This window comes from Danio rerio, chromosome 7, assembly GCF_052040795.2.
Source record: "Danio rerio strain M-AB ecotype USA chromosome 7, GRCz13ab, whole genome shotgun sequence".
Taxonomy (NCBI): Eukaryota; Metazoa; Chordata; class Actinopteri; order Cypriniformes; family Danionidae; genus Danio; species Danio rerio.
In genome coordinates this window covers 27,756,452-27,771,127 of record NC_141027.1, presented here as the reverse complement: position 1 = coordinate 27,771,127, position 14,676 = coordinate 27,756,452, and the positions used below count along the sequence as shown (strand labels likewise).

At 37.6% G+C, this 14,676-nt stretch overlaps 2 protein-coding genes across 4 annotated transcripts in view; one reads left to right on the top strand and one right to left on the bottom strand.

The window, feature by feature from the left end:
- pde3b (phosphodiesterase 3B) overlaps positions 1 to 1,429 on the top strand; it is a 96,216-nt gene extending 94,787 nt beyond the window's left edge. For all 3 annotated transcript variants that reach the window (XM_087261155.1, XM_087261157.1, XM_087261156.1), the window contains one exon: positions 799 to 1,429. In XM_087261155.1, the coding sequence (XP_087117281.1) occupies positions 799 to 1,031 (233 nt within the window). In that variant the 3' untranslated portion in view covers positions 1,032 to 1,429. The remainder of the gene's footprint in view (positions 1 to 798) is intronic.
- Positions 1,430 to 6,666: 5,237 nt separating this feature from the next.
- Positions 6,667 to 12,491, bottom strand: cyp2r1 (cytochrome P450, family 2, subfamily R, polypeptide 1). Its single transcript, NM_001386362.2, has 5 exons — positions 11,990 to 12,491; positions 10,596 to 10,737; positions 8,152 to 8,781; positions 7,728 to 8,054; positions 6,667 to 7,643 (listed from the first exon to the last, which is right to left on the bottom strand). The coding sequence occupies exons 1-5, from the start codon at positions 12,227 to 12,229 to the stop codon at positions 7,462 to 7,464; spliced, it is 1,521 nt and encodes a 506-aa protein (NP_001373291.1). The 5' UTR covers positions 12,230 to 12,491; the 3' UTR covers positions 6,667 to 7,461.
- Positions 12,492 to 14,676: the final 2,185 nt, after the last annotated feature.

The window sequence follows — 14,676 nt, the reverse complement described above, 5'->3', positions numbered from 1 at the left end:
ATAGGTAAACTACCTCCATTAAACCAGTCATACTTTTTTAAGGACTCTTGATGAATATTCAAAATTTAAATATTTTGCAACATTGTCTGTAATGTTAAGCATTACAACAGTTTTAAACATGGAAAACAAACAGATTAGCATGTTAGAAAGATTTGAGAAGGATTATATTATGCCAATGTCAGCTTTGTTTATGCTGAGAAAGTCTACATTAACATAACAGTATATTTAAATTAAGGGGAAAATTTGCACATTCCTAGGCTGGATATGCATTTTGGTCACTGCACTTTTAAAACTTTTAAGATCAACTTTTGCTTCTCTAATAAAACATTTCCATGGTCAGTTCTTAGCTCGTTCCATACCCTCAGTGAGATATCTCATCAATTGAGAGATGATGTTTTTTTACATGTATCACTGAAAACTGAAAATATATATATATTGTATATTGAAAATATTGTATATTGAAAATATATACATGAAAACTGTCTGCATTTAAGTGGTGATAAAACATGAACATATCAAGATTGTTTTGTTTAAAAGCAGAGGCTCAGTTCTTTATTTTTATATGTTCACACATTTGTGTAATATGTTCATATATTCATACTCGTATTTAGTTAAAAATCATTAAAAAAGCTGGTGGGGAAAGGGTAAAAAATTAGTGTGAAGAAAAAAGTAATTATCTAAAATAGAAAGATTCTATAGATGTTAAAGTTGTTCATGGAACCATTGACTCTTTATTTTTAAGAGTATGCTGTTTAGAATTCCACATGTACTTTACTAATCCAGTACTTTTCCTTACAGAGAGAAGAAAGCGGCGGCGTCGGTTGTTCTGCAACATCATGCAGCACTTAACAGAGAACCACAAGGTGTGGAAGAAGACCATAGAAGAAGAGGAGAAGGCCAAAGAGCTGGAGACACAGCAGAAGCAGCAGCAACAGCAGCAGTCAGAGGGTCCCAGCCTTCCTCCATCCACCTCCTCATCCGACGACATCCAGGTCATCCAGGAGGAGGCCGAGGAGGAAGAGCGCCAGTAGCAGAAGGAGAAGGTCAACCTAGTAATGAACACCCCTTGCTCTCCTTCACCTACACAAACACACACGTTGACACCCAGAGGAAGACCCTCGCGGATCTCCCCGTGCTGAAATTTGTCACTGTGCCGACACTCTGAAGCTAATGCAGTTCACATTGTGTTGAAAAAAAAGGCCTTACTACTGTGAGAGGACCCTTTGGTGGGAACCCCACTCCTATGCACTTTCACCCCATGGAGAATCAGCGGAGAACCAACAGAGCTCTGAAGACCAGATGAAAACAGACGGGATAATGGTGCCATACATGGTTACCTGGCTGTGAGGCTGCCTTCAATGTAGAGCTCTTAACTCTCCCGTAGGTACTTGCGTCAAATAGGACACGAAAAGACTTGGAAAAAGAAAAAGAAGACGATGACATAATTCACACCCGTTACCAAAGCGAACAGTTCAAGAACATAGAAAGACTGCGACGGATGCCGTTTCAGGCTCAGAGTCCGGAAGCATAACTCAAAATGTGCCTGTCTGAACTTATAATATAAAATATATATATACATATATATATATATATATATATATATATATATATATATATATTAGAAATATTGTTTGTTTTTATTTTTCTTGTGGTCCAGAAAATGGGCTATGTACACTGCACTGTATGTGCAGTCCCCGATTCATGCTGGCGACTTAAAACACTGTATTACTGAACAGAGTCACTAGGACAAGTGGAAATGCTGACATTTTTGACTGAAAAATTACCTGACTTCTGCATCGTTTTGGATGCTTTTTATTCATGTTGGTCACCTTCCTGCAGTTTATTTTTTTTATTTGCCTTTGTTGTTTATGAGGTAGTTCTCTTTCTTTTCATTTGTGGTGTGATACTTTTCCCCCTTTTCCTCTTGAATGCTGAGTTGCCAATCGTCGAATCTTTCTGTAAAGTTCCTCTGTGTTTAAAAGCATAGCAAACGGGACAGGAATGCTGTTCAAATGAAGGGACGTTTCTCCTTTTTTTACGTTTAAATAGATATATTTTTTCACGGTTACTCAGGATTCATGTGAAGGATCGATCCTTGTTTTTTGCGAGAAAAAAAAATGAATTCAGCTTGCACGTTGAACGTTCTTTTCAGAGGCGGGACAAAACAAAGTTTCTATTTTTTTGTACGAATAACTTGAAAGTCGCTAACTAAAACAGATGCTCCATCAAAGTCCTTTTCGGGAAATCCATGTTCATGCGTCATTACTTTTCAAAGAGCCCCTGATACAAACTGAAAAGTCAGCATGCACGTTGGAGAGTAAACATTGCTTTGGGGTTCACGTTTGGCATTTATTGAACATAAGGACACGCGCTTGTGCTTGTATTTAAATGAATGATTGCCAAACGCATAATCTGGCCAGTTTGTCCAAGTAATCCAGGATTTAACCTAGAAAGCTGTACTCTTTTTTTTTTTTTTTTTTTTTTTTTTTTTTTTAAATTTCTTTTTGTATTTTCTTATTCTTCACCATTAGGCAGGTTTAATACTAATAGTTCTATATTTTTTTGTCTGAAGCAAGAACTCTAGGCATTCCACTAGAATAATGAGGGGAAGACGAGCAGGACGAACCCGCTCCTCCTCCAACACCTCAAACAAACTCATTTTGTCTCTGTAGAGGAAAGTTCTCAAGTAGGCAGTGTAAATCAAGCTAGTATATTTAAGCGTAAACAACAACAACAAAAAAACGAATATAAATGTGCACATTTTACTACCAAACAAGTGTTTAGCCTCTGCACAGAAAGAATACTTGCATATATAAATATATAAATATATATTATATTATATATTTTTTAATTAATCAACAGCGCGTCTCTTTTCTACATACAGCTGACATATATTGTACATTGAGACCATGTAATTATCATCTTGTTTCAGGAGTTTTTAAGAAAAAGAAATCATTCTAATGCTATTTACAGATGTGGATGTTTTTTGGGTGTTGTGTTTTTCAGTTTGTTAGTTGTTTATTTTGGGTGCACTGTCTTTTGTTCCCGCCCATAACCACTCTCTGCCACTCGAACGCCCCTTAATTCCAAAGCTGGTGTTGGCGATGCCGGATGCCTCCCCGTCTCTGTGTCCCGTCGTGGGTTTGCTCTTTTTCTGGCCTGTGCTCAGGGTGTGTTCTGTGTTGGGGGCTTGTGTGCACCCAAAGCAGCTTGTGGTGCTTCTCTCTCTCTCTGTCTCTGTTTTTTTCTGTCCAGACTGTGTGTGTGTGTTCATCATTTGTTGGATCCGGGACTCTCCTCTCCTCAACCCACACACTCTGAACATCATTCAGGTTGGCATGCAGGGTGATGGCAGATCGGACGGCCTCTGTTTCTCCCACTGTTGGGGGGGAGGCTTTGGGGTTCGTCACACCACAGTAACCTCTGACTTTCCTGTCATCACTACCTTTATATGATGGCATTCACTTTTTTATGTAGCATTTAGATAGCAATGTCTGATGTAACCATTCAGCCTCTTCAGGGTTGTGGGGGAGATTTGACTTTTTTTTTTTTTTGGTTATTATTATTATTTATAGCTGTCATAAAAGCACCATCCCTGAACAATAGTTCTACTCTTTCAACTCAATTGAGTCTGTGTTGTTATTTGTTTTTCTTTTTATGTGTGAAATAAGAGCAGACACTTAATTGTTTTAAAGGTTAGATGACTCAAAAATGCAAAGTTGCTAGCGCTGAAGTTCAAAATAGTGTTTTTTTTTCAGTCAAACAAAAGAATCTAAGCTGAAATTGTGCTCCTTACAAAACCCAACAGTCACATTTATCAAATGAAATGAGTGTAGTTAACTCAAAATTGACTAAAAAGTTAATTCTACTCATTTGAAAAGAGTTTTGAACTCAGTGTTGTAGGTAATGAGTACATTAGATACCTTATTACTTCAACTTAAATGGAGTAAGCTCCCAGTACTCATATGGATTAGTTTTTTTTACTCAAATGGATTGTAGTAATTGGTTTGCCCAAATGGTTTGAGTTGCCGTAACTTATTGGGTTTTACAGTACTCAGTTGGTTTGAGTTCTCTTCATTTATTGGGTTTCACTGTGCTCAAATTGCTTCATTTACTCAAATGGATTAAGTTCACAGTACTCATTAGGATTACTTTTTGAACTTAAATGGTTTGTTGCAATCAGTTTCCTCAAATTGTTTGAGTTACCTAACTTTTTGTGTTGTACAGTGTAGGGATTACTAAAATATATACAGAGAGCATCTGATGATATGTAGAGATCTAAATGAAGCTGTGATCAATCTGTGCAAGAAGCTGAACTACGTAGAGCATTGTATTGCATCAACACCATTAGCAGATAATAGATTTTGTTTTGCCTGTACATGTCTTCTCATGGAGCTAATAGCTATTGGCTTGATTTTATGAATCACCTGTTTCAGCTAAAAATCTTTTACTAAAAAAAAAAAAGTCACTCACACTGCCTGACAAAAGTCTTATTGTCTATCCAAGTTTTAGAAACAACAAATAATAACTTGACTTCTAGTCGATCATTTAGTATCAGAAGTGGCATATATGAAAGGCGAAGGCCTCTAGATTAAGCTTGTTTTACCTAAATAAAATATGATCGTGCTTTGATTTTTAATTATTAAATTAGAACAGTAAGATCTGACTTTGCTTACAGAAAAGTCTTGTCACTTAACAGAAATAATGTACAGTATAGGATATAAAGTCATGGTGCATTAATATTGTGTATGACTCCCTTGAGCTTGGAAGACTTCATCCATACATCTCTGCAATGACTCCCATACTGAATGTAACCCCAAACGATGATTTGTTTTCTTCACCAAACTTCTGCGAGAATCTTGGGTCCAGTATTGGGTGCAGTATTTGTGATGATTGTGATGTAGTATCAGATGATTCAGTAGACAAATCTACCTTGTGCCACTTTTCCAAAATTATTTGCTGCTCGTACAACTGTGAGTGATGACAAGACTTTTGTCAGGTGGTGTACAAACTGGATGGCCAGAGGGTGAGTAAAATAACTGCAAATTTTCATTTTTGGATAACCTATTCCTTTAAGGGCTTTTAAAACTTGGGCCAAACTGCTAAAGGGGTAAGGCAACAAAGAGTAAAAACTAAAAGAAATATGTATTTTGGGGCTTTCAAGTTGATGTAGACACTCATGATATTGTTAAAAGGCCATTTTAAACAGTAAGACAACAACGTCTGCATATCCACACGTATCTTTGATCAAGTAAGCAGTCACTTTAATATTAGATTTTGACAGTTGAAGTCTTTAGGGTCACATAATCAAAAACAAACCGATATGGCGCTTAAACATTTCTTATCGCAGTGTAAAACAGAATTTTCAGCTTCAACTAGAAATTATTCAAACAAAATTATTATTTTGAAATATGCTGTAGTTCAATGACAATACAAAAGCTTTATTGAATGCACTTAATCTTTTGTATCAACTTTGTAAGAACTGTTTCTTAGTGATTAATAGTTAATGGATTGACAAGGAGTAGTGCATTAAATTACAGTATTTATTCATCTGTTGGCATTTGGTTAGTAAATAAATATCATTAATATTTTATAAGGCTTCCCCAGAGACGGGTTGCGGCTGTAAGGGTATCAGCTGCGTAAAAATTTGCTGGATAAGTTGGCGGTTTATTTCGCTGTGGCGACCCCGGATTAATAAAGGGACTAAGCCGACAAGAAAATGAATGAATGAATAAATTTTATAAGTAGTTTATTAATGCACAAGTAAATATTGAAATTAACATAAATTATTTTTCATTGTTACTAAGGTAGAAGTCTAATTTTAACTAAACGAAAGCTTCTTTTTTTTCTTGATATTTGAGCAAGCTTTCCCAAGGGGATCAAATTTTTCGGAGGTCTTCTGCAAAAATTTGTTATAATAATTTCAAACTTGGCATGTGCAGTGATTTAATCACAACGCCACCATGGATAAATGCATGGAACGTGACCTTTCACCTATTATCAGAAGTCCAGACACAAGGAAGCACAATGTCTTCAACCTTCACTATCATCTCCATGACGCAACATGCTGTTGCCTTTTTCTGGCTGTGCTCCCGAGCATCATCTAGTTGCATGACGCTGCCTGTTTCCTTCATGTTCAGATGAAAGCCCAAGTGTTCTCTTGGGAGGAACTGCCTGTAAGATGACAGTCAGCGCATGATGAGTCCCCAAGTGTGGGTCGTATGAAAGGGCAGTTTTATCGCTTCAGATGACAGCCTCACGGTGACAGCTTACCCAAAGCAACAGTGCCCCTACCCATCACTCTCGCTTTTTAATTGACTTCCCCATCCTGTGCAGTTTGTCAAAGAGCCGCCTGGAAAGACTTTTTGGCCTTTGGAATGTTTTTACAGTGACAACATGGGAATTTTGCAGAAAATGATATATGCTAAAAACAACACTACTTGGTTTACAATCAGCAAAAACGTGCCAAAGCAAAGATTTGCTGCTGAAAAGCGTTCATTTTTGGTATGTGGCAGATTCACAAATCTACACCAAGTCAGTCTCAGGATGTCTTGAGGTTTTTATTAATATACTTTCTCCTCTCAGCTTGGTTTATATGGTGTATAGCTTGGCTTTGGAGGATTCCAACAAAGTTGAAAGAGAGGTCGCAGACAGAATTAAAACAACTTCCATAACAAAAGTTTTTTATTTCTTTTTATTTATTTTTTTTAGAGACAGACATTTTATATAATAAGCACAAACACTGGTCTAAAAAGTGAAGTAAAAAAAAGAGAAAGATATTCTATAAAATGTATATTGCAGTGCAGTTTTTCAGGAGAGCACCATGGTTTTTTCCTCAGAAATATGGCAGCTCGAGTTTCTAGATAATCTCTTTCCAGTGAGATGAACTAGGGACTGGGCTGATATTATTGCACAACTGATCTATGGCATTAAACCAACAGGAATCCTGAAGCATTTCCAAAACTTTCTGAGAAAAGCAGCTGTTCTCCTCTCGCTTTCCTCACTCTAGAAATGGGGAAATTCAAGGAATGCTGAAAAAGACAGGCCGTCCAAACCATCATAGAGGTAAACCCTGTCAATCATTCACACAATAGCTCTTCTCGTATTGACAAGCACAACATTGGCTTTGTTACACAGTACACGTTTTCAGTTCAAGTTATCAAAGATACATGCTACACTTCATCTTGAAACTCTTATAGGTCCGTGTTCGGTAACACACATGTGCTCATTCTGTGCGCCTCACAGCATGTTCTGTAACAGTACTCTTATCACTCTCAGGCTGGTTTCTGTGAAACTAAAGAGGACACGTTCAGAGAATTTAGCAAGTCAACATCAGAGGTCAGTATTACCCGTTGAAAACGGTATGGAATTTAAGACTTGGAAACTGCTCTGCCTTTGACGTTTCTTGGTAGGATCCCCTGAGGTGAGTGCACGCGTTCCAGAGCTCAAAGCTGGAAAGTTTTACTGCTGCCTCCTGATGGCACATATGGAATACGGCTGAGGCTGAAGGGTCATGCCCAATTTCGCTGAGAGGCTCGGAATAAAGCCTTCTGAGAACTGAAGGTGAAACCTCTGGAGCAATGTAGTAAAGAACAAGAACATCTCCAGCCTGGCCAGCTGCTCTCCCAAACAGTGTCGCTTACCTAAAGGACACCAGAACATAAGGATTATATTAACCTGACAAGCTTTTAGATGCTAAATGTTTGAAAATTTTACTTTTTTTTTACCTATGGAGAAGGGGAGGAACGCTTCATGTCGGATGAATTTGCCATTGCAGTCTAGAAAGCGCTCTGGGCAGAAGATTGACGGGTCGCTCCAGTACTTCTCATCAAAGTGTACAGAGTACAAGTTAGTGATGACCATGGTGCCCTTGGGAATGGTGTAGCCACGCACCACTGCGTCTTGAGACGTGGCGCGGAAGATTCCCAGTGGGACGATATTGCAAAGGCGCAGGACTTCATGCAACACTGCCTCCACATACGGCATCCTCTGCCTGTCTTCAAAAGCAGGCTGTCTGCCATTCAGAACACTATCGATCTCCATTTGGACCTTTTCTGAATGGAAGGGAAAAAAAACATGACGTGATTAGCGCAACGACATTAAAACATTGATCATAAATGAACAATAAGCGCATGCTCCATGGGCACCAACCTTGTATCCTGGGATACAGAGCCATGTAGAGCATAGCCCAGCGCAGACAATTAGTGGTGGTTTCTGTGCCCGCGATGATCAGTTCTCCAACTGAGAAAATCAGATTGTCTTGAGAGAAAGAAGTGGCTTTATCAGGGGTGCTTTGCTCCATTTCGTCCAAGTAGGCATCAATGTAATGTTGCGGCGACTGGGGAACCCTGCCCTGCGAGAAGCGCCTGATGATTTGCAGGAGGAACTTATAGACCTCGTTGGCATTGCGGAACAGCCTCTGGTGCTTCCCAAAGGGCAGGTACTCCATCCAGGGGAAGGCGTTGTACAGGAAAGCCCAACTGCTGGCTGCCAGCTCCACATTCTCACTGAAGATCTCAATCATGTGCTGAAAATCCCCATCGTCATAGGTGAAGCGCTGGCCAAAGATGATGAGGTTGGTGATATTGGACACCGCATTGGTCACCAGATGCTTGGGGTTAAAGGGCTTGCCTTGGTGCTGGTCAATGGCATCAAGAAAATATAGGCACTCTTCAGAAATCCTCTCAAACATCCGCTGGCCAGTGCCAAAGTAGCGGAAGCAGTTCACAGCCAGTTTGTGGTGCTCAATCCAGCCTCGGCCGTATTTGCAGTTCAGAAGTCCTAGACAGAGAATAAACAATACCGAGAGAGGTCTATTTAAAAATGGAAATCTAGCGATAAACTTCATGTATGTTTAACCAGAGATTATTAGTCAAACAGTAATAGTCTCCCGGGTTAAAAAGAGATTACAAGAACTGCAATACTGGTTATGTGATAACCTTTTGTGCGACTGACAGAGGTTGGTTTAAAAATGGAAATCTAATGATAAACTTTCAGTACATTCGATCAGGGATGACTGGTCAAACAGCAATTGTCTCATGGGTTAAACAGAGATAACAAGAACTGTGATAGTGATTATGAGATAACCTTAAATGTGACTGTCCGCTCTTTTCTAGTTTTTGCCTCAACTCTGACATACATTGCCGTGCCAGAGCCTCTTTTTTACACAGATGATTTAAAGAGTAGTTTTTTTTAACATGGAAACTCATTTTGTTCAAATCTCTACACTATAAACCCAACAGTTAACTATCAAATGAAATGAGTTTAGTTAACTCAAATTTGCTAAAAGTTAATTCTACTCATTTGAAAACAGTTGATTAAATACCTCATACTACAACTTAAATGGAGAAAGTTCACAGTACAAATGGTTTGAGTTGCCTTGACTTATTGGGTTTTACAGTACTCAGTTGGTTTGAGTTCTCTTCAATTATTGGGTTTCACTGTGCTCAAATTGCTTCATTTACTCAAATAGATTAAGTTCACAGTACTCATTAAGATTACTTTTTGAACTTAAATGGTTTGTTGCAACCGGGTTCCTCAAATATATATTTAATTTAAATGTATTAAAGTTTATTAAATCAGCATATACTGTATGAGTAAACCCCTCACAAATCTCTCTTTTAAATTCATATTTTTAATAGGAAGCTATACACTATTATATTTGTGCATACATTAGATTAGTCAGTACTGAAGCCAAATCTGGAGCTTATCTAACAAAATAACTTAAGATAATGGTCTAAAAACTAGTACACCCAAATTTATATATTATAGAAAAATATTAAATATTTAAAAAAGAGGAAAAACGTAGAGAAACAAACAAAAAAATTTGTTGAAATTTTGTAGGTTGTAATTTTTATGCAAAATATTTTGCTTGAATTGAATTGGTTTATCTTTCAATTTCTAAATATGAAGAGTTCAAATGCAAAAGTCCCATCTAAAATTTTCATCAAAAAAGAACATTTTTCTCAGCCCCCTTTGTTCATGTTGAGATATTTCACTTTAAAAACCAGGAAAAGGACTTATTCTTTGGCATTAAAATCATATTACTGAACATAAACACAGGAGCCTGATAAAAAATGCTCATTTTAGAGGAAAATTTTAGATTGCATTTAGAAGTTTTTGCATCTAAATTCTTCATATGTTTGGTGACTTAAATATTAGTTGAATAAATATATCTGTTTTAAAAATCTATTTCGTTTAAATGCACCTATATTCACTGAGAAATTAATACAAATACAAATATTAATTTTTAAAACGGGGTGTATTCAATTACGCTGAGCACTGTAGACAATTTAGTGCACTGCTAATCCTAAACTGTGCTGCAGCTTATCTTCATTATCAGTGAATAATGATTGAATGTGGACTGTTTCTCACAGAAAGTTATCCTGTGGCTTTAGAGGTTTTGGAATGAAGTACATGAGGTAACCTAAGCTAGTTATTTGTTTTATTTTAGACTTGCCTTTGGTAAAGGCATAAGGGGACAGAAAATAATGTCAGCTTTTTATTTCATGGAGAACAATGTATCTAGCTCAATCTGCAGTCATCTATTCCAGGAAGTCTTTCCAAAATAAATTATTCCATAAGGAACCACTTACCTCCCATTTTTGTCATCTTCTGGAATAAAGGGAGGGACGGGCGGTCTGCAAAAACCTCACTTTGGTGATACAGGCACTCTTTAATGGCATCATAACCATTTAGAATCACAGTCGGGATTCCTCCCAGGTCTAGACTGAAAATCTGGGAAATAAAATGGCAATATTCATTAATCTACTCCTCTGCCAAAGATATTTCTGCTAATGAATGAAGCGCAATTAGAGCACTACATTCACCCTCATTGATACGGCGGGGAAATGAATTAGGCACGCTGACTCAGCATGTCTCTGCAGAAGTGAGTGCTGCAGAGCTCTGCCAAAAATGCAATGCTAAACGCAACAGTCTTTTGTTCTCTTCAAGCACCCCAGACTGCACTTCTTGAAATGCGTCAAGACGCTGCAAGGCCAATCAGCTGAGCTGGACGAGAGACCTCAGCAACAGTAAAATAAGTGAACTAACTTAAAGAAAATCCAGTTTTAAAATGCATAGCAACACAAGCGTCTCTACTGAAATGTAAATTAATGAAATGATTCTCTAAACTGGTACACTGTAAAAAAAAAAATCCTGTTTGCCTTACATTTTTAAGTTGAATCAAATTAACCTTATGAGTCCATTGGACTTATGTTAAACTGACTTAAAACAGCTTGCGTAACACATAGAATTAAGTTAGAGCATGATAAACTTTTAATAAGTTCAAAAGCCTATGCTGTCAGGACTAATTAATCATATATGATTTTTACAGAGTATATACAAATGCAATAACATTTATTTATTTGTTTTGTAATAACAATATTTATAATTAGCTACAATTATAAAAAATTAACTTTATTACACCTGAATAGCAGTAGCTTTTTAAAAAGTTGATTTATTAACTTTTCTGAAGTTGAAACATCATCTAAAAATGAAAATAGGCTACAAGAAAACTTTGCACCTTTAAAATTATGTTTTTGAAATGCTTTAAATGACTTTGTTTTGCAAACTAGCTACTTCTGCATTTTCCCGACTTTAAAATAAAACTGTTGTCTGCTGGAGTAACTTTGCATGAAAATAACTAATAAATTATTATTATATTTTTAAATAAAATCTATTTTTTCCATAGCTATATATAATTCCCCCTAGGGGGACAGTGATGCAGAACAGCTGTGCAGCGCGTCAGACTTAATCTAAACGCGACGCGCCGCAAAGTAGACCTCTTCATTGATTAGGCTATAATACAAGATGCATTACACTGCTATGCAAAATAATAATTATCATCACGTGATTACTAAAAATAACTTTTTAAAGAAGCAAAGCCTAACTGACGGCCGCGCGCACAAAAAAAAATGTATAACGTTAAAAGCAAGAAACTCAACAAGTCTACTGTATTTCTGAATATCTAATTATTATATTACTGTACCTGTCCGTGGATGTCACTCTGCCTCTTCATGTAGACGTGAGGCTCTGTGGCGAGGGAAAGCATATTCCCTATAATGGGCAAAGGTGTCGGTCCGGGGGGAAACCCTCGGGGTCTCCGCTGCTTTACGAGCTGGCGAATCACCAGCAGAATCAAGAGTGTCGTGAACAAACCGAGCAAACATATCAGCGTCTGCTCCCAGGACAAGGAGAGCGGTGATGTTAAGCGTTTGATCGATATCATCTTAGATGCAAACTTGGGGTAATCTGAAAAGTTTCTAGCGCTCCGTTCTCTGTCGGACAGTGTATTAGGGGATCATCTTGCACATGTTGCTCTTTATCCCCCGCCTCTTAAAGCCTAAGATTGGCTGGCGGGGTGAGCGCTTTGGATTAACTTGCATTGCGTTTTTGATTAAACGCTGGTCAGAACTATTGATCGCGAGAATTCAGACTCGTTTCCTCTCATTAGGGCAGGCGGTCACTGCTGCGTTTCCAAGCGGGCTCTTTTTTGTATATTGCGACATATGTGACCACGCCTGCCCAAAAATATCCAACGAGGGACTTCGCAATGGAATCATTTCTTTGAACTAGTGGTTTGTCAACGTTCATTCAAAAAACCTCTGATTCATTCAATGACTGTGCGTCTCTCTGTGGTTACATTGTAGTCCCGGTAGGTGGGGACAACTGTCTTTTCAGAGATTTGCTTTATGGTCTTGAAGCAGTTCAATAACTGCATAATTGTTCGTTATTACAACTCAATTATTTACTATTAAATCATTACAATTCACAATTGAATTGACAGGAAATTAGTCACGTGGTCGAAAACGCAGATATGAGTCGTCGAGAAAAATACAAAATGGCGACTATTTCAGTTTTTAATGTACGTCTGGCTAATGATATACTGTCAATAGAACATGCAGTATTTTTTATTTCTTGTCTAGTGAGAGAAAAAAGTGGTGTGTTATGCAAACTATTTAAAAAAAAAAAAAACAAGTTTTGGGGTCAGACACGTTTGCGCTGTAAAATCTGTGCTCCAAACTTTGACCTCCAGTCATGTCAGCATTTCTTTCAGCTATTTTAACCAAACAGTGACACATGTCAGTTCGGAGAACTTTTTGTTCAATATATCATTGGTTGCTACAACACTGGTCGTTTTTTTTATGGTTTGTGTGGTGATGTGGGCGTGTTTAATTATTTAAAAGTATTATGCCTCTGCACCACTCACAAAGCATGAAAATTGATATTTTTAAGGGCTAGGCACTGCAACATCATTTATATTTAAAACTCAGTCGTCATAAATATTGTATACTCGTGGATTGCTCATATTTAATTAGTCAGTTGTTTTCATATTAGTCTATTCAGCAATTCAGAACCAACAGTTGAATTTAAAACAGCAAGGGTTTATGTTTCCACGGTGCACAAAAGAGCAAGAAGATAATCAACAAATATATGGATAAATAGAGTCTTGTACATGATCTCAATTAACAGAATTTCAGGGGAAAAAACTACTAGTGCCTGCTGAGGGGCATAACCCTTTTAACTTAATTGCAGCCTATAAATATTGCATGAGCTTGTATTTAAACTGCATATTGTGAGGTGGAAACCCCTGATAAGAGGGGAATAAGCTGAAGGAAAGAGTGCGGGCATTGTAGAAAATGCTGTCTTGAGAAAATTAACATGCATCCATAACACAGGAATCAAACTGACCACTGCATGTTTTTATGCTTGTAAAAAAATTGAAATATGACAATTGTAATCACATACTAATTCCATCATAAATCACACTGCTTTTCTCAGTAGAAATGTGATTTTCCACATTGATGATGTTCACTTCTATGGTGTCTTGGGTCTTATTATCTATGAAGTTTTCTACTGAGCCATTCCATCCGTATGGATAGATAAATCCAGCAGGTCTCAGAGGATTTTGTTCAAAGACTGCAGTGTTTGTGATATATAATTAGCACATCTAGAACATTCAATATGTCCACCCATAAGAAACGCATCATGTTATGGATTTGGTGTAACGGAGGGAAAATCAGTCAACACAGATTAATCAATAAAATAAAGTGAGACTTCAGAGGACCTACATTGTGGTGCAATTATAGACCATTCATTCATTCATTCATTCATTCATTCATTCATTCATTCATTTTCCTTCGACTTAGTCCCTTTTTTATCAGGGGTTGCCACAGCGGAATGAACCACCAACTTATCCAGGATATGCTTTAAACAGCGAATGCCCTTCTAGCTGCAACCCAGTACAGGAAAACATCCACACACACTCATTCACACACATACACTACGGCCAATTTAGTTTATTCAGTTCACCAATATAGCGCATGTCTTTGGACTGTGGGGGAAACCGTAGCACCCAGAGGAAACCCAAGCGAACACTAGGAGAACATGCAAACTCCACACAGAAATGACAACTGACCCAGCGGAGAGTCGAACCAGTAACCTTCTTGCTGTGAGGCGACAACGCTAACCACTGAGCTACTGTGTCACCCCAATTACAGACCATTGTAAAATAATAATAAAATTACTACATAAATAAAAATCAATAACTTATTTAAACTCTGCATACCTGGTATCGGGTCCATGACGTCATTTACTTCTGCATTCTTTACTTTTTAAAGGTCAGTACTGGCCCTATACCCCCTTAAGTGGTTCTGTTCTCTCATCAGTTGGAAT